Consider the following 27707-nt stretch of genomic DNA (forward strand, 5'->3'; position numbering starts at 1 on the left):
CCTGATGGAAACTCTCGTGGGTGTTTGGTTGCAGGTGTGGGTACAGGGAGGGCTTTTCCAGATTCTCGGCTGGCTTGTGCACTGAAGCTTCCCTGGCGTTGCAGGGGTGAGTAGTCAGTCTTGACTGACTTCGCAGACAAAGCACTCGTTTTCAGTATTTGTGAGAAATTTAACTTTGGACTTTCTGTTCGGGTTCTCAAAGAGCAAAATATAACACCAATAGAGGAAAACCCTCCCAGCAGCACTCAGAAGGCCTCCAGGGAATCCTGAAGGTGATGTACAGGACGATGCCAGCCCACGGTGGGTGTCTGTCCCTGTTAAGCAGAAGCCTTGTCAAGCTGAGGTTTTAGATGTGTGGATGGACAAGCCGTAGACTGCACAGGAGGAAGGGGCCGCTCAGAGCCTCACTGCGGCGACACTCAGCACTCAGCTTCAGGCCTTGCGGGCACTGGCGAGCTGCAGAGATGGTCGAGTCTCTGCTGGCAGTTGGTGTTCCAGCCGAGCCCCAGGAACCGCTGCTGCCCCAGTTACAGCCTTACTGGGGCCAGAGCTGTTCTGGGCAGGCGGTGGTGTCCAGCTGTCAGGAGCTGGTGGGACTCACGCCTTGAGTGCGTGAGGGACTTGCCGAGGAGCTGATGGCTGCTCAGTGCTGAGAGGGCAGCACCCTGCCAGTCGCCGGAGGGGAGAGCGCAGAGGATGCGCAGGCAGCTGGGGCTGGCTGAGCCCAGCAGATGCTGCTGGGGCTGCAGCCCTGCCCTGGCCAGGATCGGAGCAGCCCCAGCTTCACAGCCTGGTCCAGCCCCGTCGTTCTCCTTGATGTCTGAGGCCTCTTGGTGACACCTCGGTGTCAGGGACGGGTGAAAGCTGGACACCCAGCGTGAGGCCGGACACCTGACTTGAAGGCAGGGAAAGGAAGGGCTGTGAATTCAGTCTTGGGTGGTTTAGCTCTCTGCTTCTAGTTGTGCTTTAGAAAAATGGCTGGTGGTTTTCCCCTTGTTTTGGGGGACTGGGGGAAGCGCTGCTCAGAAAAGCTCTTTCCCCAGCTCAGCTGGCTACAGCATCTTCCTGTCCTCTCTGAGGGACGTAACCTGCCATCACCTTGCAGTTTGCCAAAAATGCACTAAGTGGAACGTGAACAAGACCACGTGCAGTCTCCTAGTCTCTGGGCAGGTCAGGATTTGCTGTCTGCTGGTAAACTGGAAAGGGTCTCGTGCTGGAAGTTTTCTCCATGAACGACACCTTGTTTGGACTAGTGACTAGGTGCACCCCCAAACGTCCAGGACTTGTTTCTTGGCACTGTGAATGTACTTTGAGAAGTACTGGCCTCGGAAGGCATCATTATCCTGACAAGGAACGGTTACTTCGACTTAATCTGACCTGACCTTCTTTCTTTCTAAAGGGATGGACCGTGAGTCTTTGGAGAAGAAGGCATTTGGGGGACGACGTAGACAGGCAGTGCCAGCCTCTGCTGAAAGAACAGGGGCAATGCAATCAGCGGGCGTGCCAGGTAATTGCTGTCCTTGGGTCACCCAGTGTCATACATCCAAACCTCTCCCTGTCTGCAGGCTCTGCCCGCAGTGCCCGCTACTGCACACCCTGTCAGCAGCACAGCCCACAACTGTTAGTGCAGAGCAAGTGTTTTAAAAGAAGCCGGGAGTGGCTCTCTGAGGAGGACTGTCACCTCTGGGGGGTGCAGCTTGTTGGTTTCAGACAGACGCTCACCTCCCAGCACAGCCCATCACAGGAATTTCAGAACTTTGCCAGTTGGAGATCAAGAGCATCTGCTGCTTTCCCTGACTCTGCCTGGTTTCACTATGGATGTTACATTCTAAGAATTGTTGAATTTGTTGTCAAAACAACTGCTGATATTTCGAAACTCGCACTTTGTTCACTTTGCTTTAACAGAAACCTGGTAAACCAAGATGTGGTTCATGGTTTATTTCCATTTGACAGACTTCCTTTTTCCCCCTTCAATATTCTCATTTTAAAATTTCATATCACTTTGCAAAGTCTGTTCATGGTTAGGCAGGACTTTGTACAGACTGGGAAATAAAAGGATGTAAGTTAGCTGCCTCCCTGAGGTCAGGCGAGGCCAAAACTTGCTCTGTCACTCTAATGCTCTGAGAACAGAACTGGGCACAAAATATCTCTGTGGAACTTGAATCTCTTGCTTCCTCTTCTGGTGCTTTTAATTACAACACCATGAAAGCTTATTCTGAAAACCTCCATCAAATTAGTTAACCCTCAATATGTGTGCTGTAGGAAAAATGTTTTGCCTGGAAGATAGATTTCCTGTGAGTCATGGCACGTGTATTTTTTGGGCATGGATGGATGGAAAAAATAGCTTTTGTAAATAGAAACTATAATATTGGTAGCACTAACGTTGAGGGGTATTTTTCTTTCACATTTTTGCAGGTAAAAGAGCTCTGCTGTCACGTGCGCTGTCTCTCATTCAGGCTTTGCAGAACATCTCTAGGAAGATGTCCCATCTGTTACATCAAAGATATCTTCTGCAAACCTGATTATTTCAGGTGTATCATACAGGAATAAAATTTTATTAGACAACATGTTACACTTGCTTATTGCTTTTCACTTAAGGCGCAACTAAAATGCACATCCCAGCTCTTTGGTTTAATTTGCCAGGTTCATTTTCAGTGGTTAAACTCTGGCGTCTCTTGCAGAGGGACTTGGGAAACCCCAAGTTGATCTGATGTAACTACTTAGACTGCGCCCCACTCCCCCCCCTGCCTCGCCCTGGTCCTCGGTCCCTTCCCTCACACCCCTCCTGGCTGACCCCTCGCCCGCAAGCTCCATCGGCTGCCCCTTCCTCGTCCTCCCCAGACCCCCTAGAGCCCCCTCCCTCAGCTGCCACCCCCGCCCCACTCTATCTGCCCCCCCCCTGCTCCCATCACCCCTTCCTGTGCCCTGTCACCCCCCGTGCTAACCCCAGTAACCATCCCTGCTCCAGGCCACTTCTCCCCACTCTCCAGTGACCCCTCCCTCCCAAGCTCCCTTGAACCCGCTGCTCCACCCATGGCCTCGCCTCCACCTCCTGACTCTGCTCTGGCCATCCCCGCATCGTCCTCCCCTGAAAAACTTATCACCTCCAGGTCCTCCTCTCCCTCAGACACAGCATCTGCCACATCTTTCCCTGATATTCCCCCCTCCTCCAGGTCCTCCTCTCCCTCAGACACAGCACTCGCCACATCGTCCTCCCCTGGAAAACCTCCTTCCTCCATATCCTCGTCTCCCTCTGACTCCTCTACCTCAGAGTCCTCCTCATCACTCTCAAAGAGGTCCTCAGCCACCCCCCGTCCCTCGGGCTGCATTCTGCCTTCCTCCCAGCCAAGCACTTCCTTTGCACGTGACAGCTCCTCTCCCCAAGGTCCCTGCTCTTCGAGTTCTGCCTCGCTCTCCATCCCCTCCACCAGAACTCCCTGTTCCCCTGGTGCCACCTCTGCACCAAACTCCTTTCCTTTCCCTGTCCCCTGTCCTTTGGGATCTCCCTCTGCCATGGCACTCTCTTCAGGAGCAGATTCCTCCACCACAACCTGACCCTCTGCCTGCAGCACAGCCACTGCTTCTTCCTCGGACAGCAAATCTCCCACTCATTCCACTTCTCCTGCCTCTTTGGTGCAAAATTCTCCTTCCTCTTCAACAACGTCTGCCTCCTCAAGTGCTGGTGTCTCCCCTACCATCTGCCCTTCTCATGCCACTTTTTCTGCTGCTCCCTGCACATCAAGTGTTCTTGTTCCTTCTGCCAAGAAAGTTCCATCTGGTGCTATTAAAAAATAACCAAAACAATAGTTTTATTGAGAACTGTGTAAGTGTTAAGGCTATTTTACAGGGTTATTATTAAAGATACTATCTCTCCCAAGAAATGAGGGGACATCAGCATGGTGACAAGAAGAAAACTTGCTGTGCTGCTTCTCATCATGCACCTTTGCTCTGACTACGTTTCTAGTGCTGCTGTTCTGGCATCTGGCATAACTAATTTAAGCCAAAATGCCGATGCATGACCATCTTTCAACTCTGACAGCTCTGCCTGCCCTCCGTACTCTCCCCCCTTCCCTCACCTGCTTAGCAGGGAGCCCAGGTATGTCTACGAAGTAGCTATAGGCTTGACGGTAATATTCAAAAGTTAAGAAATAGGTGGTAAATTGCTCAGGTAAAATATGCACACACAGGAAAAAGAATACTCAGCTATTCGTGTAACTGCTTCCCATGGGCTCTGTAATTACATCAGGGGAATAACACAAGGTCGATTCCTGCCCGCTGGGAATTTCACGGCAATGCCCTCACTGAATTCGGTCTGTGGTGTCTGTTCTGGGGCAGCCCCCCCAGCAGCCTGTGCTGCTGCACCCGTGTTCTGTACAAACAGGGCAGGTTCCGGTTCTTTAAGAAAAGAGAAGTTTTGTGCCACCAAAAGGAACAAGAGCAATGTGTTTCCCAAGCTACATTTCCCAAACTGCACAAAGGCTGTCTTGTCCCAAATCATCTCCCACTCTTTTTGATTTATTTTACCCTCCTGCACTACTGCTGCACTCCACAGTTACTGCTTTCTGCTGCTTGCTGGCGCAACCGCCTGTGCAGCCAGAGCCCGTCTCTGGGACGGCAGACAGAGAAGACTCCAGGCCTGGAGGACACTATTTGCCTGGCCCATCTCTGCCAGCCGAGTGGAGCTCATGTCCGGCTTGCCACATCCCTCCCCCTGGCCCCGCTGATCCCCGTGCCCACTCCTCCCTTCCCGCCCTTCAGAGCTGGGCCGGACTCGCTCCCAGGTCTCCGCAGAGGGAAGTGGAAGGTGCACAAGGCAGCTCAGGTGGCTGCAGACAGTGCAGGAACCAGGAGGAGGAAGGACAGGCTGGGAAGAGAGTTTCTAGAGAGAGAAGGGAGGTCGGGGAAGGAGAGGAGAGAGCTCAGCAGGTTGCTTCCTCCCACCAGACCCCACATCGCTGAACACTGGACCACAACTCAAAATTTAAAACTCTACATTTTGCAATACAAGAAATCATGCCTTCGTCCAAGACTCATCTTGCACCAGGTTTGTTGCTTACATTTACTACTAGCTTTCTGTACCTTATCTTTTAAGGTTTTTCTTCTTTTATACATATACATACATATATATATATAAAAAAAAATCACATCAATTGCTACCATATTTTTACACCACTCACACTGAAAATTCTACCTCCTGAATCTGGGGGAGCTCAGGTCCACTACCAAAATCAGTAACATGAAATCATTTAAAAAAATTTCTGAAGTAAGTTTTGGTACAAAATGAAAACATCAAAAACTGTCATCCCAGCTCAGAGTAAATATTCCTGTCTCCACAAAAGTACAGTGTCCAAACTGTCCAGCTGCTTATACTGGACTGAGTCCAATGTAATGGATTTTGCTGGTCCCTGTAAAATAGATGCTTTGTTCACTTTGCCTGAAAGAAACCAAATGCTCTGTGGTGCATGGTGTAGTCTACCTGTTTACCTGCTTCATTAGCAGAAAGAGCAGTTAATTTCCTCTGGCTGCTGCTTACGAAGTATTCCCTTCTGTAAAGTGAGGTCTTGCCTTGGGCAGAATGATAATGGCAACTGTGAGGTTGTTTCAGCATTAAAGGATTCCAAATGAGGCACCATGGAACCTGAGAAGGTAACAACTAGGAGATTCGGGTCTTTCCAAAGACCACCTGCCCACGAAGCAAACGTGTTTCAACCCCGATCCGGAGGGACAATTGCCACAGAAGTCGGGCTGCCCAGGAACTACATGTTCTCTACCCTGGTCTCTGCATCAGAAACACAGATCCTTGTGAAGACCAACACATGAAGACCACCAGGCTTTGAAACTAAATGGTATCGACAGTTGTCTGCAGTCAGTTGATGAGACCGAGGCAGAAGCAGTTTCATCTGAGGAAGAATTACTGAGGAAAAATACAATTACTGACAGACCAAAGATGAGAAGGAACCTCCAGTCTCCTGTATACACTCTCCAGATGAAAGACAAGACACCTTACAAGACTGTGCTCTTAGGCTACATAGAGGAAGGACGTCAAAAGGCTCCCAGCTGACCAGAAAAAAAACCTTAGAACACCCTGGATTAATGTGCCAAAGTACAAGACCATGCACAACTAGCAGTTCAAAAACAATAGAGATGGCCTGTTCCTGCCAGACCCTTAGAGGATGGCAGAAGGAAATGGAAGAGCAACAGTGCAGACTGAAGTCAGTTTTAGCCTGTGGGTTTCTTCGCTTTTCAGACTCACTGCTGCTGTGGAGTAGAAGCTTAAGGTGACCTTCCAGTACGGCTCCCCAGCAATGAATGGCTCGGGGTGCAGGGACCAGAAACGTTCTTGGAGGGAACCAAGACCAAGCTGAAGGTTCCTCACTGCCAGTTAGGCCAACTGCTAACCAGGAGATGAGCCTGGGAGACAAATGGGGTACAGCATGGAGATGGAGGCTGCAGCTCAGCTTCCCTCCTAATCTGCCAGTCCCACCCTGCCTCTCCTGGCAATGCACCTCCTTAGGAGCCCCTGCGCTACCTGGAAGCAAGGGGAAACTCACTAGACTCCTGCCTTCCACAGCTGTTTTCTTGACTGGCAGCCAGTTTTTTCATGGCCTGGATTCTTTACCTAGGACCATTATAACTGCCAACAAAGCATATTCACTGTAATACAGGTTAACTACACATGACTACAGAAGCCAGCCAGTCATCACCCAATTTTATACAAGTTAGGAAAGAAAAGAGCACACGTAGGGTTTGATACACTGGAAAGGAAAGGGAAAGGGCAAGCACTTCTATAAAAAGTCTTCAGATTAATCAGATTTCATCCCTGCTCAACAGCCAACTCACCTTCACTGGCATCATACTCCCCACTTGCTACGACCTCTTCTTCCACATCCGTACAGGAATCATCAGGTTCAGAATTCACGTGACGACCATGTCCAGATGCCGTTGCTGTTTCTGCCTGGACTGGACTGCAATCTGCAAGAACTATCACAAAGTTATGAAAGAGGAAGCCAGAAAGAGAAGTCATTAAAAAGCAAAAGGGGAGCAGAAGTCATCCAGCACCTCAGCTTGGTTTAAAATTTGAAATGTTAGGGCAGACCCGATTGGAGCCATGTCAATCTTCACCAGCAATAATTTTTTTAGGTAGATTAAAACCAAACGGAGACAACCATTTAAAATCCAAGGGAAAATTCATGCAGGGGCATCTACTGAACCATAGAGCAGCAATCTTCCATAACATTTTCACAAAACGGTGAGATTGCTTTTGTCAGGCAGTCTGAGGGGGGTTCAACACAGGAGGAAAATATTGTTTTATAGACATAAAATTGTTATTGTTCTATGAATACTTTTTTTTAAAAAAATTATCTATGTTAAGCTCTTCTGATGATTCCTCAATTCCCCAACTTAAGTGACTGAAGACCTACGCTTGTGGAGAAGTATTTTCTGCTCTGTAAATGCAATGATTATGATGCTTCACAGTCAAGTCATACATCTGACAAAACGGAACTGACAGTCTTTCGAAACACAGAGCCTAGGGCAGGGTGACAAACACGGCTGACAATAATTCTCTCTCTTGGGACTGGCAATATCTCCTTGTCACAAAGAGCACAGCGAGATCAGAAAATGCGCAGCAGGAGCCCACCCCAGGTACTTCTACGCTTCTGACAGACCCTGTCACACCACCCATTGTGATCTGCCCGGACTCAGCCTGCAACTGAACAACCCCAGAGGAGCACTCTGCACCTTTTGCTTTCTTCAGTGTATGCAATTTTCTCCGATAAATTAGTTCTGCACTGCTAATGACAGCACCGGTTAGGAGAAATCCTGTCACGATGGGTCTCATCGGGACAAAACCAGAACAGGGCTTATCAGTCTCCTCTCAACACAGCCCTGAGAATGACCCTTGGAGGCCCAAGAATGGACTGAGAACCAATTCTTTCATTGCTCTACACTCAGTTTCCTGGCAATTCTTTGTTTGCTATGAAATTTACCTAGATAACCCCCAGGTAGATGGGGACAAATCTCTATGCAATTTAGGAAGGCGTTCCTATCCGTAATTTTTAGGATTCAATGATTTTTCTTGTCCTTCCTTGACCTGCACCATCCCTGAATCTCAGGTAGTCTCCTGGCAGCAGAGGTGATGCAGGACTGGACTAAGAAGTAAACGCTGTTACCTACTTACCATTTGGACTATCTATCTGTATCAGATAGAGGATCTCTGTTCAAGCCTAGAGCCATGAAACTGTGTGTGTTGGATGTAAGCACACAGGAATTGTGCTAATAAAGAACACCACTATTGTCTTAGGCCAGCTCAGTACCAGATTACTAGCTTGACACATTCCATTGATCTTTCCTTGGTTCTGTATTACAGCATAATATTCTGTCCTCTAGGTTTTTAAGCTTCTTTCTTCTTCAGTAGTCCTTGCTCAACTCATCTGAGCCTCGTGGTGAAAGTGCCTAAACTGAAGTTTCTTTCACACAAGAGAGGGGTTCCAGAAGCAAACATCTTTGGAGGCTTCAGCATTATTCAATGAACAGCACGTTACTGTCTTTACTGTCTCTATTCTGAATGCCAACCAAAACAAAAGCAACGCACAAGACGGTCAAAGCAACCCAGCAGCAACTGCCTGGCAGAGCATTAAGCAGCAGCATTCCAATTGTTTATGCCACACAAGACTATCTTAGATGCACTGCAGTGAACTGAAAGCAATAGAAACAGAACCAGAACCTTCTGTTAAAATCAAGGAAACGCACTCTACATTCCACTGCAAATCCAGCACACAAAGAGACAACTGAAAATTTCATCTACCATGGCTTGTGGCTCTCCTTTATGCCAGCACCAGTGCAGACAACTATTCTTTTATGCTGCCTGATTTAACAGCACCCAGGACATTCCCCTGTGACCTGGATGACATTGCAAAACAAGGGCTTACATTTTTTCCCATCCCACAGATACAATAATGCAAAGCCTTGCCCATGTGGCCAACCTTTTATTAATTGCCCCTTATCCGTACAGATAAGGCTGAAACTGCAAGATGCCCGTTTTATCAACAGTAGAAATGAGGTGTTGCACAACTAATTGATTTGCTCCTCCCCACCAAATCCACGACAGAGTGAAGCAACACAACCATGGATCAACTGACATAGTTTTGATCTTCATCTGATGCACTGTGATTCACACGGTAAGTTTTGGTTTCTTTTTGGATCTAGTATTTTGACATTATAAACAGATTCCCCCAACCTGGCCTACAGACTCTCCTATAGGTAATCAATCACGTATGGATTTCATAATAATTGCATGACATGTGAACCCCAGCTACTGGAGTGAAAAAGAACAGCCAAAGCCTTACACTAGAAAAGAAACAATAAACCAAGGCTACGTTCTGGGTGGGTATTTAGCTCACAGCCATAGAGAGTATTCTAGTAGCCTGAAAACAGCCCAGAACTGCCTTCCCCGTGCTGCGCCAGGACCTGCTGTACAGACACACAGCCACCCTGGGGTGCACTGGTCACTCACGGCTGTGCAGAGGGACTGTACTCACCGCTCCCCTCGTCACTCTCAGCACACTCCTCATTGCTGTCCTCTGCTTCCAATACACCGCTTTCTGACAGCACGAGATCCTCCCCATCATCCCCCCTGCTGCTTGCATCCCTCTCCTTGTCTTCCTCCACAAGACTTTTCCAATGACTCAGCCTGTTTGAGCTCTTCAGGACTCTGACGCCGTATTGCTGTTGTATCTTCATGAAGACTTCCAGTGTCTTCCCTCACTGTTAGATCTTCTGGGTTTGCCTTTTCTTCTTCATCTCCTTCAGCCTGAGAAAGGCTAGCTGCAATTTTTTGTATTATTTTAAATTATCCTACTCATCTGCAGTGCATTACAACAACTTTGCAGGACTGCTTTTAAAAAAACCTCAAACATGGAAGCTAAAAATTCCCTAAAATATGTCAACAACTCCCATTAATTTTAAAACAAGAACAAAGAAGCTGTGTTTGAATGGGAACTGCCATTCTAAATCAGTGGACTGCCTTGTATAGGTGCCAGACTAGCAATTCAAGAAAACTCCTCAATTTCCCTTAAAAGTAGAAAGGGAGAGGAGCGTAGCCCAACACCACCTGCCAGCTCGCTGCAGTGGTGGTGTGAGGAAGCTGCCTCAGCCCTGGGAAGCCGCGGAGGCGCACGCTCATTCCAACCGCCACCTCCACAGCGACTGGCAGCAGAGCAGCGAGCGGTGCCATGGGCGGGGTGGAGGTCTGGCCTCCAGCAGCTGCTGCCACGGACGTGAGGCACAAACGACCGGGCAGCCACCACCTGGCAACGACTCTGGCACCTCCAGCCTGCCCCGTATTCGCGCCTCTGTTCTGACGGGAGGTACATTTAGACTCCGGGAAAACACCATCGCTCCCAGACACTGACAAGAGTATAAACAGTGCAGAGACAGAACCACTCCAACGTGCAGATTACATACTGCACCAGGGGAGCTGTCAGCGATTCTCCCCAATTCATTCACAGGCTTATGGTCCACAGGGATTTGAATGCCAAGGTCCCTCTTACACGCTCTTTATTTATGTCCGATTCATAATATTGTATGCAAAAGTCACATCTTTGGCACCTCAGTTATTATTCTAAACTCTGTATGCTGGCTGAACTGACCCAAGGGGCCCAATGGATTCAGACACTCTTGAACGAGTGTCATGATATGCTGAACTAAGATGAGACAAAATCTGTCCACAGCACGTACTCATAAAAATCCAGATCCCATTACTATTAGCGTGTTATTTCTGCTAAAGCAGCACTCATAGCTTACAAGTGGATTAGTGTACAGATTGCTGAAACACAGAAACATAGCATCCATGCCCAAAAGCTTGCCCTCCAAAATCTTGGTCTACCAACACTAACACACATGCTTAAGTTGAAGTGAGTTCTTCTTTGAAAAAATTACAGGTCCAAAGCTCAGCAGATGATCTCAAAGCACAACAAGTGTACAGAGCATGTGGAATTTCAGGACACAAGCGATGAAAGCTGAAGCTACCAACAATTAAATGGGGTCATGTTGTCTTGGAGAATTTGTAAATATAAACATAAAGAATAAAAAGACCTGCTTAAGGATGTGCAAAAAGGCATAACTAAAAACAATGGTGTTAAAGAAAAACTTTTTAAATAATGAATATCCAGAAACATCTTCCACTGTGGAGAGCTATTAGGCACTTTAACAATCTCCTAAAAAATAGAACTAGTAGTTGCTACTAATGTTACTTGAAATATTTCCACATATACTATTTTCAGAGAGTCCTTCATTCGAACAGAAAGCTCTTCTTGCCCTCAAAATTACCAATGAATTCTTATTTTTCATGAATTTATTATTACATCTCAGTTGGGAGAACATCTTTTTTATGTCTTCTCTCCACCTCTTCTGTTCAGTCCTGGGGAAAAAAAAAAGTAGAAAGATTTCATTACAAAGGGGAAAATATCAAAAATCAACAAATAGGAAAGAGGAATGAATGATCATCACACACTGCTAGAGCTTGAGAGGCAGCTGATTAAAGTCACAGAAAAGTTCCTAATGCCATACACTAACAATCAGAAAAGAATGCTTCATTGTACTGATTATTCATGAATCACAAGCTATTGATGATTATCACGAGACAACAAAAACTAAGAATCTTTTTGATCACTGCAATGATTTTATAAGCAAGGATGTTTCAAACCTAATTGGAATTTCTGGTGGACTTTATACTTTCTATAAAAAGACTGGATCTTTCTTGCGGCTGCAACCTTTTCACAAAGAGCTGTATCACCATTGCTTAATTCACCTAGGAATACCAATGTGAAAGTAATGTTTCCATTTAACCTGAGAAACGGTTTGCACATTAGGACTGTCAAATGTAAGGAATATAGAGTAATTGATTTTGAAAGAGCAGGAAATGGAGAAATCCTGGTACATTATGACAAACAAGAGGCACATAAGTCAGCTCAGGATCTAACAAAGCCATAGAGGAGAAAAGTTAAGAGAGAAATAAAACACTGCCACAAGGAAGAGGCAGTTCAGTTCCGACTTATTCACGACGTGGTGAATGGAATGCTGCTGTTCATCTAAGAAATGAGAAACTGCCTGCGAGTTTTCCATGGGATTATTGATGAAGATAATCCCAGGGCAGGCAGCAGGGAGAGCTGAGCTGACGGCATCTCCTCCCTCGGCCAGCACGGCGCCAGCGGTGTGCCAGAGGACGCCGCCGAGGTTCTGACTGTTCAGGGCCATTAAAGACAGCACTTCTAAAATACCAGGAGGCACGTCGGGTGTGCCGCTGGCTTCTCAGATAAAAGCGCGTATCCTCAGAAGGTGTGAGTGGTCTCGGATGTCAGTGACCACTGACATCAAGTGCTGATCTGCCCAAGTATTTAGAGCTAATTTGCCGACTGCCTCCATCTCAATTTCTGCACCTAAATAGTTCAGCAAAGACTGCTGTGAGCTGGCACGCCCTTACACTGCCAGTGGGTTTTGCCGCATTTCAGTGACAGATGGTCGAATTAATAACAGATAAAATAGCTATCTTTTTCCAGTTCAGTAGGAATTGCAGTTTTTCCTGTGTTTTCCCCTTAACATATGTACAAAATGTAAAACATGCATCAGGTCAACTTCTCTAAGCCTCACTATGAAAAAAACTAACGTTGTTCATCGTCCTGGAAGTCACTGTCAGAGTATCTATCATCTTCATTCTTCTCACTGTCAGAGACCTGCAATGCCTTCTCTGATAAGGTTTCACTCTCCTTTTCAATGTCCAAGTCAGGTTTTTTATCACCTGAGGGTGACTCTGATGTTCCACTCATTTGATCGTCAATCTGTCTCTCTTCTGCTTCAATATCTTCATCATACTCTAAAATACAAGAATCATCCTGTGAGACGGAATTCACAACTCATAAAGTTCTTTTTAAGCAGGCAGGGGTTAACTTCATCAATCTCCTTTTGCCTTTGCATTTGCTCAGCCTTTTTAATGCCATGAGAGAATCTAGGACCACAGACAGGAAACATAAGAGCACATTATCGTAAAAAAGCATCATATTCTTCATAAATAGAGTAGCGAAAATGCAGTAAAGCTACTGAATGATGCATCAAGTATGATCAATACATTAAAAGCAACAAACAAAACCATGAGCCACTGAAAGACTAGAAAAACTGAGAACTGGGCAAACTCGGAAATAAAATGCAAGACAGCCTCTTATTACAGGAGAAAAACCTGTTGCAACGAAAAAAAAAATGCAAGCAATAGAGAAAGCTGGAGAAAGGTAACATACTGCAGCACAAAGTAAGATAAATATGGATTGACATGGCTAATCAGCAAAGAAGTGGCTTACAAACGAAATGAATTAAACCAATCCAGCCAAAGGGTGCTGCGGAGGAACATTCTGTCATCGCACTGCTCTGGTACCTCCTTCAGCTCCCAGGTGACATCCTCACACAAATGAAGCTTACAACAGAATTACCATTTTCACACCAACACGGTCTGGATTCCGTCCCAGGCCACTAGCCTGACGAGCTGTAGTAGCTGACAGATAGCTTTGCTCACAGCTGGAGTAAAGACTGGCCCCACGCACACGCAGTAAAGAATCCTTCCCTGTCCAGCCAAGCTGCAGCGGTTAAAATCCCAGGCCCCAGCGTGCACAGTGATGTCAGTGATTTTCCTGTGAAACTCAGTAATTCCACTGCTACCACCAGCTCACTGCGCGTGCAGCAGAGAGGCAACAGACCCAAACTGTGCCGGAGAGCTGTCACCGCTGGCACACCAGCTGTCCCTCGTGGCCATCACTTCTCACCTTTCAGATTTTATTGATCACCTCTTTTTCTTTCGATCAGTGCTTTTAAAATACTGAAGTGACAGATGCCAGGGACAGAAATGAAGAGTATCTGATGCAGAACCAATTAGGCAGATAAACAGTTACCCCGACAATGAGAATCAAGGGAATAAGGAGATGTTTTTTCTGTGTTATAAAAATCACTTGAGATTCCAACTGCATTGTTGGAAGTGAGGCCTCCTTAGGTAAATGTCAGAAAGGTGCCCCCCTCCTGAAGGAAAAAGGCTTCATTAATCACAAACACAGGTCCACAGGGACCTGGAGGTTTGGGCAGGTGTCCCCTAAGGGGGGGCACTGTGGTGGAGAGGGGGCTGGAAAGAGCTTTAGGGAACAGAACACTGCACGCCCGCTGGCAACAGAGGAGAGGAGACCAGAACACTTCAGCTAGCGCTGCATCTTGCTGACGTTTTGCTGCTACGTGCTCTTCCCACCTTCCCTCCCCTCCTGCACCCAGTACTGAGCCTCCCCCCTCCCCAGTCCGTCCCCTCTCCCACCCATCTCGGAGCAGGCAGCAGCAGCTTTCCCACCGCCTGCCCCTACAGCCGCCATCTCCTCTCCACTCCCCTGTGCTGAAGCCCTGCCTCCCTCAGGAGCTCTCCTCAGACTCACCATCTCCCTGCCCGCACCCACCCCGTTCCCTCCTCCTGCTCTCCCTGTCCTCCGCCTGCTGCCATTCTCCTCCCTCACGGTTGTCCCTGCGCTGTGCCCCACTTCCCTCCTGCTTTCCCATCCACCTCAGGCTCCTGTTGCAGCCTCTCACACCTTCCTTACTCACTTCCTTGGCTCTTGCAAAACCCTCTCGTCCTGTTGTTTGGCCCAAAGAAGCCCCACTGATTTTATCACCCAGACACAGGCATCGCTACACTCCTTGCACGAGGTGTCCTTGGAGAGGATGCCCCAGGCGAAGGCGGAGGCCCCCAATCCCAGACCTTCTACAGAATCGTACTCTCCTGTTTTTCATCCCCTGCTTCTCTTTCACAATACTGCACCGTTTTTACCAATGTCTTCCTGACTATCTTCATGCTCACACTCAGATAGTTTTTTCCGTTCTTCTCTGTTCTCTTGTCTGGTGTCCATTTTGTCCTCAATAGTTTGCACACTTGTTTCCACACCTGGTGAGATGATCAACACTGAATCTTTGCTTGTTTTCTGTTCAATACTGCTCTTACTTGGCTCAGTGCACACTCCATCTGCCCTGGAAACCACATGATTTTCCTCACGGTCCTCCTCCATCTTTTCCTTGGGAGGCACTGGCTTTTTGTCCAGACCCATTGCAATGATGCACCTATAAAACAACAAGGAGAATTGGAAAGTATCATGTTTTTCTTTGTGTGAACAATGGAAGTGAGCTGTTCAGCTCATTATCAGCACTGAAACCGGGTACCCATCTGCCCCTGCGCTGCCACACAGACCACACGGGTACTGATAACCACTCCCTTGGAGAAGCACCCTGAAGTTCTCAAGAGCTCCGCTATCACAGATACAGTTCTTCCTTGAAGGAGAGTAACACCTAAAGGTGACGGTTGAAGTATAAACAGATTAAAATCAAAATGATCATAAGTGTCCATTAATTTCAAGCTACACCAACAATGATCTGTGAAGATATAACCACTGAGAAGGGCAGGCAAGCGCCAAGGCAGATGTGTGCTGGATCCTGATCCTGCTGCAACACCCACTACAGTGATAACTCTGGTTTTGTTTTTTAATTTGTCTGCTGGGTCTAATAACGGCGGGGGAAGAGGCAGATTGAAACTGAATTCTTTCCAGTTTCTGTTCTGTTTTTCCTACCTAACAGAAACCCAAACAGTTGGAAAACAAAGCGTTTTGAATGACTTGTGAGACTGCTCCTCTTCTATAAAATGGAGTGGCAGCCTCTGTCTCACGGCTGGGAGGCTCATCTGAGAGACCAGAGCTCCTGGTCCTGATTTAATGTTACCTGCAGACACGAAGAGTCACCCCACACCACCCACGAGTGTCGGGACACTGTGCTCTATGTAGTGTGTCGATTCAAATCTGCAAGCAGAGGGAGACACTGAAACCGGAACTTTCACCTTAGCTAACCACAAGTCTCTCTGGAAAACTGTATTTTCTTCACAGACAAGGATGTCTTTTTTTTATGTAAGGCTTGATTGCAATTCCCCTCACATTCCAGCTGTTTACAAACTACCGTGAAACATCCTACAGTCATTCAGTCTAGAAATCTTGTAGTTTTGCAGGCATCAAATGTAAACGTGACAATTTCTGCAGAGAGTCCTACTTTTTAATTATTTGTTCTTGGTATTTTTTTCAGGGACCTTTGAGATATTGAAGCATTTCTGCTGTACAGAAACGCTGGACCTAGGCCAGCAGAGAACTCGGTGCAAGGATCACAGCATCGGTGTAGAAATCACAGGGCAACACCTCTCTGTGAACCACAGCTGACACCCAACAGGGACACTCAGCTGGGATTGTTACTGAGAATCAGGGTGGGGATTTAATGGGTGGATGTGGTGTCACACTCAAAGCGGGAAACAAATACAACTGCATTTGACCTGAAGGAGATGTGAAAAGAGTTGTCATTTATGGGGAAAACCTGGTTAATGGAGATGGTTTTTAGTCACCAGATAAAGTTGGCTGGACTGACAAGAAGACAGGAAACAGAGACATCACTAAGAGGTTTGACGGGACAGAAAGTGGGGGCACCTCAGGAAGAAAGGAAACAATTTCTGGAGACTATACTCATTAGAAAATTTACTTCAAATCCTTCTAGAAATCACACAATAGCTGAGATTTGGGCATTTCCTAAACTTGGTAGCCACTATATCCATTCTGAATTCAGATGCTTTTCACTGCTTCAAAGATAATAAGTAATACATTTACATAAATCATGTCCAATGGTGGATTGGAGTAGAAAAAATATGGCACGATAAAGCAGATTTTTTTTTTCCTCAGAATTCAGTCCGTATCTGAAAAATAAGAGCATAGTTCTGTGGAGATTCTCTTCTTCCAACTGCTTGCTGATCTTTCAAAATTACTTACGAAAAGAACAAAAACGTTTTAAAATTATCCATGTGTACAGAATTTTACTTGCCTGGCATGACTTAACAATCACACAAAAGGAAGATTTTATCAAAATTAAAGCTTCTTGGCAAACCCACAGCTGTTGCTCACATTGACTTTTGCCCAAACCCTAGAATCTTCTGCACAGATTTGCTTTCTGAAAGATGGCTAACAGTCAGTACTGTCTTAATCTGCAGCAGGGGTATTACAGCAGAATCCCACCTTCGAGGCAGAGCTGTTTAAAAATAAATTATCCCGTTCTCACAGTCACAAAGAAACCCCTCGAAACTACAGTTAAGTAAGCAGCGCTCTTCATACTTATTTCACCAGCACTTGCAGGAGAAGCAGGCAAGGGGTGTATGTGAGCACCCCCCGGCCACCGCTCCGCTCGGGGCTGAGGAAGAGCTGCAGGGTGCCCCAAAGATGACAAAAAAGGAAACAAGGGATAAACTTGAACACTGGGCTGTGAGGGCCTTGCGAGCAAAGCGCACTTATCTCCATACCTGTGGCAAGGAGATGCTCCCTCCACACTGAGAAACCTGAAGTTTCCGTGTCTGCCTCCCACCGTGGAGGGCCTCTGGTGTCTGTGCTCACAGCAGCAACTCAACCTGTCCACTGGCAGCCCATTGAGAAGAAAGGTGAGGCTGAATGGGAAATCTTGGTGCCTCCTTGAGATGAACTGAAAGGTCTCTGCAGTCACAGAAAGGATTCAAAGAAAAAAAGTTCTGCTTTGCTGCCAGCCTGTTGCAATCATCGTGTCTCACCTACAGCCCTCCAAGGTCAGGTACTCTGGTTCTCGGCTACATTAATTAGTTGGTAATACCCCACCTCCTCCCCACACAACAGCCTCGTCTCTCTCCAACCCCAGAGTGCCAAGCTGGACACCCCTGTGACAAGCCACTCAGTTTGGCCACTCACAGCTACACAGAACAGAGAGCAGAGCCTCCCATCTCCACAAAATTCACTCCACCCTTGCCTTACAAGAGTGGGCATCATGCACAGGAGGTTCAGTATTCCTGGCACGTGCCTACCCGGTGCAGGGCAGCAGCATGTCAGAGCCCCGCAGTGGGACACACCTTGCAGGGAGCAGCCGAGGCTCCAGATGAGCACAGCTCAGCACCAGCGGCTCTGGGCCTGCACGGACACGGCTGGGCTCAGGGAACACCGGGCACCTGAAACATGCTGCTTCTGGAGCCGGTTCAGGCTGCTCTGCAAGGGCACTGCTTGGCATCCAGGCCGTGAGGGCACCGAGGCGGCCACCCCGCTCCGTGCTGGGGGGACGGGGTTGTACCCCCTCTACACCGGTCACTCCCTCAGGTGCGTGAGCGGGGCTGGGGACAAGAGGAGCAGGTACAGAGGACACAGTGGGGAGTCAGCCGCAGCAGCCCTGTGAGCTGATCTGCGGGCACGCCGCCCTGCACCCACAGCCTCGGGGACGGGGGGAGCGCAGGGAGCTCTGCACCATCTTCCCACACCCGCTGAAAATGCCAGCACAGGGGTTCTGTGAGCTGGAATGAGGGGTGTCATCGGTGGAATCACTCTTCCTCATAAAATCCACTGCATCGAATCACCCAAAATTGCAGGGACCATGACCCGTATCGTCCCTCCCAATCCGGGGTTCCTACAATTTCCTTTACAGGAGTCAGAACTGGCTGGAGATATAGTGTAACAGATGAAGTTTTCATACACTCAAGGCATTTCACATACCCCTCTGAAGTTCTGGTACCAGATATGGTCAGAGACAGGATCAGATTGACTAAACCAGAAGGCTTTAAGTAAGAGTTCCCATGGTTTTTCTGTTCAAGCACCCTTTTTCCCCCCAGCTGATCAAAACCACCAAATGTTTTAGTATAGAGAGAGATGGGTGGCAGTTACTGTGGTGGTTTGACCTTGGCTAAATGCCAGGTACCCACCAAGTCGCTCTATCACTTCCCCCCCCTTCCTCTTTTTTCTCAACAGGGCAAAGAGGGGAAAGAAAATAACCAACCCTTGTGGGTAAAACAAAAGCAATTTTAATATAAGCAAAGCGAAGCAAAGGTCCACGCGTGGAAGCAAAAAAAAGAAAACAGATTTATTCTCTACTTCCCATGAACAGGCGATGTCGGGCCTTCTCAGGAAGCAGGGCTCCAATACGCGTAGTGGTTGCCTCGGAGGACCAAGGGTGACCCCCCCCCCTTCCTCCTTTTTCCCATCTTTATACTCGAGCAGACGTCATATGGTCTGGAATATCCCTTTGGTCAGTTCGGGTCAGCTGTCCTGGTTGTGTCCCCTCCCAAGATCTTGCCCACCCTGTCCCACTGTGGAGGGGGAAAATGTTGGAAAGAGCCTTGGTGCTGTGTAAGCACCACTCAGCAGTAGCCACAACACCAGTGTGCTATCAACACCCTGCCAGCTCCCAACGTAAAACACAGCACCATGAGGGCTGCTACAGGGGAAAACCAATTCCGGCTCAGCCACACCCAGTACAGTTACATATTTTAATAGTTATGAATTTTATTTCTTTCAAAAATTCAGTGAATCTTTATGCAAACTAGGTATACACATCTTTCAGCATTAGGCAAATACATGAACAAGGAAGATTATATACCTGTACATAAACAGAGAAGTAGACAGAGCTAACTTACCTTCCTTGGAGGTTGCTCTGTGTCAGTGGGTACAGTGATGGGATGCAGTTGTCTCCCTCTGGTTACCCCACCTCTCACTGGGTTTCCACCTTTTTGCTGGGGCGGAGGTGGCGCTGGTGTCAGACCGGTGTTAATGATGGGAGATATATTGGTCACATATTTCACCACCTTTGGACCTTTGACTTCACTCCTCTCCTCCTGTGAAAACATTCTAACCAGGTTAAACAGGTTATGCAAAAACAGCGACCGAGCGTATTGAACCAACCATGTTTGACGGCTCTTTACACCGAGTAAGACGCACACTTCTAGAACAATTCCGTAACTCGGTGCTTGCAATTTTGTTCATGAAAAGATTTCTGTGCTAAAACCCTTTGTTTTAATTTGCAAGGCAACAGGCAGACTGCTTGGAAGCATCACCCCCACAGGTCTATACAGCACTGTGAGCCGTGTGCTACTTGTAACCGTGCTGAGTTCTGATCCCCAGCAGACAGAACCCCATGGCACTGCTGCGCTCCCTCCGCTGGCAAGCAAGTTCCAAAGCAGCCGGAGTCTCCCAACAGTAACATCATTTGGCATCAATTATACAAGATGGGGTTCAAAACGCTTCTCTCCCGTTTGTAGTGGAGGTCTAGTCCTCCTTCAGGATGAAACGCAAACAGAGGCCCAGGGCCCTGAAAAGCAAAAGACACCTCTAGAGAATAAATTCTGCAAACATCGCGTGCTCTGGGTCTGAGCTCTGCATCATGTCTGCACAACCTGTGACTGATCCGGCTGTTTTGTCAGCACGGAGCATTAATAGAAAGTGCCAGCAAATTCTTGGAGAAGGGATCATGCCCATCACAATACAGAGCAAATGCAGAAGGGAGATATTCGTACAGTGTCTGCCAGGCAGCGGTCACAGCCCCATTCCAAAATCCCCCAGTCCCATGGAACTCCTAACACAAAACCAATTACACCATGCTTTTCTAGAACAGAAGTCCAAATCTCACCTGAAAGTAACTGTGTACGTATCAAGATCATGTCTGGCTACTCCAAAAAGCTCTCATTCTCTGAACCTGCTAGTGTGACTTAGCAAGAGGAACGGTAAAAAAAATAAAGGAGTTTTTTTGCTACTTTGCAGCTGTAGATGAAGATGAAAACTTGTAAGACTGTGTGAAAATATTCCTGAGTTCTTGGTCTTAACCAGGTGGCTGCCTCCCTCTCTACATAACAGATAGTCTATGTGGAGGGAGAAAATTATGCATGCAGAGATTTTATACTATAAAAGATAAGTCACCACATTTTTCCTCACTGTGATCAAGAACTGGGCATTAGACCAGTAAGCCAATGTCTTGAAAATTAAGGGGAGGTTAAAAAGGAGAGTTTAAATAAAAGCTGATCACCATTTGGAAGGCATGTTGCCTGCAGTATACAGTTCTGGGAACTACAGCACTAAAGCAGTATTATAAAGCTGTCCCTAAAATTACGTTGTTTTCAGAATGAAATATGGCCTCACCCTGCCGGCAGGCTGTCGATTGAGTGCAGGTGCTGGGCACTTCTTTTCAGAGGTTGAAGTATTTACAGCCTCTGCTGCAGCACAGATGGGAAGTGGTGGGAAACGGAATGAGGGCTGCAGATACCCTGGAGCTGTATGTGGCTGCCTGGAAGTCTAGAAAAGGAAAAAGAAAACAGCTACAAAATCTCAGTGTATAGTTTCCAGTGCAGAGCAGCATCATAAGGAAAAAAAAAAAAAAAAAAAAAGCACTGATTGAGATATTTGGAAGTGGTGAGTGATTCTCAGGTACCTTCAGGAAATTAAATTTTCTAGTCTGCCTCCGAAGAGCCAGGCCCCTCTAGGCATCTCTCATTGAACATCCAAATACTGGAGCATCCAAAATAACTCCTGACCATAAATACTATAAATACAGGTTTTGTCACTGTCTCCTCACAGTGCAGCCTTGAAGCAAACACGTGAACTCACGGACACTCACAGGAACGCGGCCGTGTGCTGCCTTTTGGTGACTTCAGCACACGCACACTAAGAGAACGCACCACCAAAGCAGGCCTATTTTTGTTCAATAATCAGCATTTTTATGACTTTTTTAGTTCATCTTTTCCTTTTATACCCTTCAGAATACCAAGTTAAAATGTTAAAAGCTAAAAACCCTGTTTATCTGGGTTAACTAGCTGCCCACAAAGGAATGTGGGGGGATGTGGGGACAGTCTGCGGCATGGGACATGGGACCATGTGGGGTGCAGGGACAGCATGGGGACATGGCGACCATGGTGGGACTTGGGGGGGCATTGGGTCCATGGGGGACAGTGTGGGGATGTGGGGACAGCGGGGGGGACAGGGACATGGGGACAGTGTGGAGATAGTTTGGGGATAGTGTGGGGACTCGGGCACCGTTGCTGCCACCGTGATCAGGACCCCAGGACCCTTGGGGTGACACAGGTGACAAGTCCCCAGCTGGGTCTGGCGCGAGTGCTCATTCAGGGGCTTTCCTACCCGCCAAGGCTCGGCTCACACTGACCCCAAAAGGCAGTTTATTGCCACAGAAAAGGGCCGTTGCCACCGTGACTCCACCGGGAATTCCACCGGGACGTGGGTGGCACCAACCTCAGAGGGTGTGGCAGGAGGCTGAGGGCGTCCCTGCCTCTATGTGGGGGTGGCGATGTCACCGTGGCCATGGTAACCTGCCAGGGGTGTCCCTGCCCATATATGGGGGTCCCAATGTCACAACGGCCGCTGTGACCACGGAGACAAGCCTATAGAGAGGATCGCTGGGCTCCAGCCGTGCGTCAGTGCGACCTGGGAGGTGAGGAGAGGGCAGGGGAGGGATGGGGCTTGCGGGGGGCTGCCGAGGGAGGAGGGGGGGTCCCACACCTCAGGGCACTGGGGCTGTGCTGAGAGCTGACCCGCGCCCCGCTTCTCCCTCAGAGTCAGCCGAGGAGCATCTGGGAGAGACACCCCGGTGCTGCTGGGACACGGACGCTCCCAACGCTCACTGTGGTCGTGCGCCATGTCTGAGAGGGAAGAGGAGGAGGCCCCCGACTCGATGGAGCAGGGTGAGAGCAAAGTTTCCCTCCTGCAGCACGGCAGAGGGGCTGGCGGGGTGGTCAGCATGGGGTCGAGCGCGGTGGCAGGGGGAGGCAGTGCCTGCGAAGCCCCTTCCTCGCCACGGCCCCCAGCCCTTCCCCTCAGCCCCTCAGGGACGGAGCAGGCCCCTGGGGGACAATCCCTCAGGGACGCTTCACCGGGCCCACGGAGGTGCTCATTCCCGCCGGCATTTGCTCTCTCCCCTCCAGCGTGCGTGCTGTGCGGCCGGGCAGCGGCGGACCCAGTTCTCTGCGGGCAGAAAATGAAGATTGAAGATTTATGTGCCCATTTCTTCTGCCTGGTGAGTGCCCCAGGGCTCCCTCCAGCTCGCTGACAGGCACTCCCTGCCACACGCTCCTCATCAGCTCCTCCTCTCTTCTCTTCTGCAGATGTTTGCCAGTGAGCTTTCTTACTGGCAGGACGAGGAATCAGGGATCATGCTATTTGACCCTGAAGACATTTGCCGCACAGTCACGCGGGCAGCGCAGAAGGTGAGGACCTGACAAGGTCAGGGAGATTTGTGTCAGGAGAGGTTTGGGGGAGCTTAGCCCAGAGCCCAGGAAAGAAATCCCAGCCCCTCCAAGCAGCTCCGGGACAAAAGCCTTGCTCCCAGCAGCTCCAGCCCAGGAGCCTCGTGCGCCGGGCGGATCTGTGGGCTGTGGCCCAGCAGCGGCCACATCCTGCGCCCTGCCCGGAGGTGTGGGGCTGGCTGGGGAGGCCCTGAGGCTGTTGCTGAGGGGGGCTGTTCTGCTCTTTCCAGCAATGCTTCGTCTGCGGTGAGAACGGGGCCGCCATCACCTGCTGCCAGGAGGGCTGCGACCGCAGCTTACATCTCCCCTGTGCCATGGAGGGTGAATGTATCACCCAGTACTTTTCTCTATACAGGTACCTCCTATGCCCTCCTCGCCCCCATTGGGGAAGGACCCAGCGCTTCTCACCTCACCCACCCTTTCCCTCTTCCCCCAGGTCCTTCTGCAGGGAGCACCACCCAGAGCAGGAGGTGGAGGCGGTTCCGGAGAAGGACATTGACTGCCTCATCTGCCTGGAGCCTGTGGAGGACAGAAAGTCCTACCACACCATGGTGTGCCCCACCTGCAAACACGCCTGGTTCCACCGGGGCTGTATCCAGGTAGGAGCCGTTCTCTCATCCACAGGGCATGGCAGGACCTGGGCAGAACCAGGGCCTCACTCCTGCTCCTTTTGTTTGTGCTGCAGGGCCAGGCTTGCTACGCTGGCATTGGTTCCTTCAGCTGCCCCCTCTGCAGGGACAGGCGTGACTTTATCATGAACATGGTCACCATGGGCATCCGAATCCCCTTGAGGTTGGTGTCCTGCCGGCTCACAGGACAGGAGGCTGCAAGCCCTGGGCCATGCCAGGGGCTGCCCCTGCAGTCCTGGCCCTCCGCTGTCCCGTCAGCCTGGGCTTCAGCTTCACGGAGGATCTGTAAACCGGGTAGCGGGGAGGAGCAGGGCTGCCCTGCATCGGCCTTATGCCAGGGCCGCAGGGGCTCAGCGATTTCCCTCTCTCCATCAGAAATCCATCACAGGACAACGGGCCTCCAGACGGAGCACTAATCCAGAGGCACAGCCGCTGCGATGCCCACGAATGCCTTTGTCCCAGAGGCAGGGAGCAGGCAGAGGAACGGGGGTAAGTTGCCAGAGCAGCACCCTGGGCTCTGCACGGGATCTCTGTCTCGCCAAGGGCTCAAAGCGGAAGGACTGAGAACAGGAGCTGTGCCGCACAATCCTGTGCTGCGGTCACTTTGTCCTCACAGCCATGAACCCTTTTGCTTCCCCAGGCCCTGGGAACTGCTCCTGTGCAGCTCCTGCGCTGCCGAGGGCACCCACCGGCGCTGCTCCAACTTGGGGACCAGCAGCACCAGCTGGGAGTGCGAGAGCTGTGCTGGCCAGGGCACCGGTAAGAGGCAAAGCACCTTCATGGCCCTGGACTGGGGCCAGAGCCCAGGCAAGGCCTGGCAGCGGGTGCCCAGGCTGGGCTTGGCAGAGCTTCTCTGCCCCAGGAGGGCTGGGAACACCGCTCTGGCCTCTCCACAGTGGCTCTGTACCCGTGACCTTCCTGCTTCCCCTTACAGCCTCCAGTGACAGCTCAGAGCTCGCTGGCTCTGGCACTGGGCTGGCCAACGACTCCCCAGCGCGTGAGGGCAGCAGCAGCTCCAGCTCACCTGGGCCCGACCACAGGCAACGCCGTTCCCGGGTGCAACATCGGGTCCAGACGCCCTACAGCTGGCCCAGGAGGCGCCGGGAGAGGAGCTGCGCACCAGCACCAGGTGCTGAGAGCAGCACCCCCGGCCAGGCAGCACTGGGGACGTCCCACGGCTCCCCAGTACCAGCGACCAGTAGCCCCAGCACCGCCAGACAGCTGCCATCTCCAGCGCCCGAGAGTGGCAGCAGCTCCAGCCACCATGGGCCCGTGCGGATGAGGGACCGCTCCCGTGTGGAACATCGGGCCCAAAACCCTTACAACCGGCCCGGACACAGACGCTGTAGCAGCCGTGCGCCGTCCCCTCGTGCTGGCCCTGATCCCCCTCCACCGGCGCAATAAAGTGAGCCGTTAATCTCTGCCCTGGGAGACTCGACACTCATTTGTTGGCTTCCTCCCCCTCTCCCTTTCTCGAGGGGCAGTGTTAGGGGTGGGCCCAAAGGGTTTTCTTCCTCCGGGGCCTGGCAGCCCCTTGCCCAGCCCTCCCTCCTTGCGGGCTGGCCTTGGCCGGCTGCCAGGCACCATGGCCGTGTGCTTTGGGCCTCACTGGCCCCGCAGCCGGCTCAGTCTCCCCGGGGAAGGTTCACACCAGTGGCAAAGCTACTTTTCTTCACAAGTTCCACTCAGTGTCACGGCTGGAGTTGTGACATGGAGATTGCTGTAGATGGTCTTGCGACAGTAGCTGAAGGGCATTCCCCTTGCCCAGATCCGGGTCCTGTTGCCCACCCTGATTGCTGCTGTACCAGACCCATCCAAACACACCATCAGCTCAGGCCACACAGAAGGTCCTAGGAAGGAATGTTGTCCCCGGCCTTCACCAGCCCTTGGCAGCCTGTTCAGCCCAAGAGCAAACCTGGGGCTCTGCGCTTGCTCAGCCCCTTGTCGTGCTTTGAACTCGCCCGGCAGCCAAACCCCACGCAGCCAATCGCTCACCCTCCCCCTGCCCGGGAACTGGGGGACCCATTGGAGGGACAAAGGGAGACTCATGGGTTGAGATAAGAAACAGTTTAGTAATTGTAATAAAACAGTAACAATGATAGAAAGGACAAACGGGTAATGCACCCTGTGATTGCTCACCACCCGCCGCCTGATACCCAGCCCCTTCCCAGCCAGCGATCCCCAAAAACCGAGACCCCGCAATCGCAATCCCAGATGCAGGAGAGAACCTCCTGCCTCCCAGCCGCTCCTCCTTGACATCCTGAGCATGACGTTACAGGATATGGGATATTCCACTGGATAATTTGGTGCTCTGGCTGTGCCCCCTCCCAGCTTCCTGTACACCTGCGCATGGACAGGACGTCGGGAACTGGAGAGACCTCGATCTCTTACATCAATCCCTGTATTATCAGCAATCTTCTCATAGCAAATCCCGCACTGAATCCAAAACACAGCGCTGTTCTAGCTACTAAGAAGAAAAATTAACTCCTCCCAGCTGAAACCAGGACAGGCTCCACCCCTTACGTTCTACCATTTACAAACCATTTACGTTAGGCTCAGGTTTCCAATACATTCTAAGGAATCCCCATCCCATTCCCTGGTCTCAAGTGTATCTCCACAGATCTCATTCCCTTCGTCTATGGGCCATCCCTCCAAAATGTGTAGTGAGATCATTTAGTGCATAACTTCGGCTTCCATCTGTCATGACAGTCTTTTAAGGCAGGAGGGATGAGGCGGAGTTGGCTCCGTCAGCGGAGCGGGTGACCTTGGGCTCAGCGGGATGATGGCGTGAAGTCTCTGCTACAAGTGGAGCTGGTGCAACTGGCACGGTCCCTGCTCACAGTCTGCAGGCTGAAGATGTCCATCTCCAGGGCGTTGCTGGGCACCAGCTGCTGAAATCAGTCCTGACCCTACCAGAGTTCATCTTTTTTATTAATGTGATGCCATTAGTGTAAGATCTATCCACCATAGCGATGACATGATGCAATAACAGGCCTATCATACAATCACAGAATCATTCAGGTTTGAAAAAGACCCTCAGGATCATCGAGTCCAACCATCAGCCCGACTCTACAAAGTTCTCCCCTACACCACACCCCAACATCCCATCCAAATGAACCTTAAACACATCCAGGGATGGTGACTCTACCCCCTCCCTGGGCAGCCTATTCCACTCTCTGACCACTCTTACTGGGAAACATTTTTTCCTAATGTCCAGTCTGAACCTCCCCTGTTGCAGTTTAAAGCCATTCCCTCTTGTTCTGTCACTAATCACCTGTGAGAAGAGACCAGCACCAACCTCTCTACAACGTCCTTTCAGGGAGCTGTAGAGAGTGATGAGGTCTCCCCTCACCTTCTCCTCCTCACACTGAACAGTCCCAGCTCCTTCAGTCTCTCCTCACAGGATTTATTCTCCAGGCCCTTCCCCAGCCTCGTTGCCCTCCTCTGCACTCGCTCCAGCCCCTCGAGATCTCTCTGGTATTGAGGTGCCCAAAACTGGACACAACACTCCAGGTGTGGCCTCACCAGTGCAGAGCACAGGGGGACTATCACCTCCCTGCTTCTGCTGGTCACACTATTTCTAATGCAGGCCAGGATGCCGTTGGCTTTCTTGGCCACCTGGGCACACTGCTGGCCAGTTTTTTGTGAGAATTCTATGGGGAACTGTGTCAAATGCTTTTCGAAAGTCCAGGTAGACAACATCCACAGCCTTTCCCTGGTCCAGCAGTCGGGTCATCTTGTCACAGAAGGAGATCAGGTTTGTCAGGCAGGACCTGCCTTTCATAAACCCATGCTGACTAGGCCTGATCCCCTGGCTGTCCATCATATGACTTGTAATGGCACTTGAGATGACCTGCTCCATGACCTTCCCTGGCACCGAGGTCAGACTGACAGCTCTATAGTTTCCTGGATCCTCCTCTCTGCCTCTCTTGTAGATGGGTGTCACGTCTGCCACCCTC

The 27707-nt window shown here is 49.9% G+C and overlaps 1 protein-coding gene and 1 pseudogene across 1 annotated transcript; one reads left to right on the forward strand and one right to left on the reverse strand.

The window, feature by feature from the left end:
* Positions 1 to 2861: 2861 nt before the first annotated feature.
* On the reverse strand, positions 2862 to 22951 carry LOC141930680 (uncharacterized; annotated as a pseudogene).
* A 75-nt stretch (positions 22952 to 23026) lies between these two features.
* LOC141930681 (E3 ubiquitin-protein ligase PHF7-like) lies at positions 23027 to 25152 on the forward strand. The gene is given in 8 exon segments (XM_074841882.1): positions 23027 to 23080; positions 23350 to 23474; positions 23556 to 23723; positions 23725 to 23772; positions 23774 to 23911; positions 24124 to 24237; positions 24389 to 24507; positions 24935 to 25152. Coding segments are annotated over 8 exon segments (984 nt in total).
* The last annotated feature ends 2555 nt before the right edge of the window (positions 25153 to 27707 follow it).

The sequence above is a fragment of the Strix aluco genome, chromosome 16, assembly GCF_031877795.1.
Source record: "Strix aluco isolate bStrAlu1 chromosome 16, bStrAlu1.hap1, whole genome shotgun sequence".
In the NCBI taxonomy this organism is placed as follows: domain Eukaryota; kingdom Metazoa; phylum Chordata; class Aves; order Strigiformes; family Strigidae; genus Strix; species Strix aluco.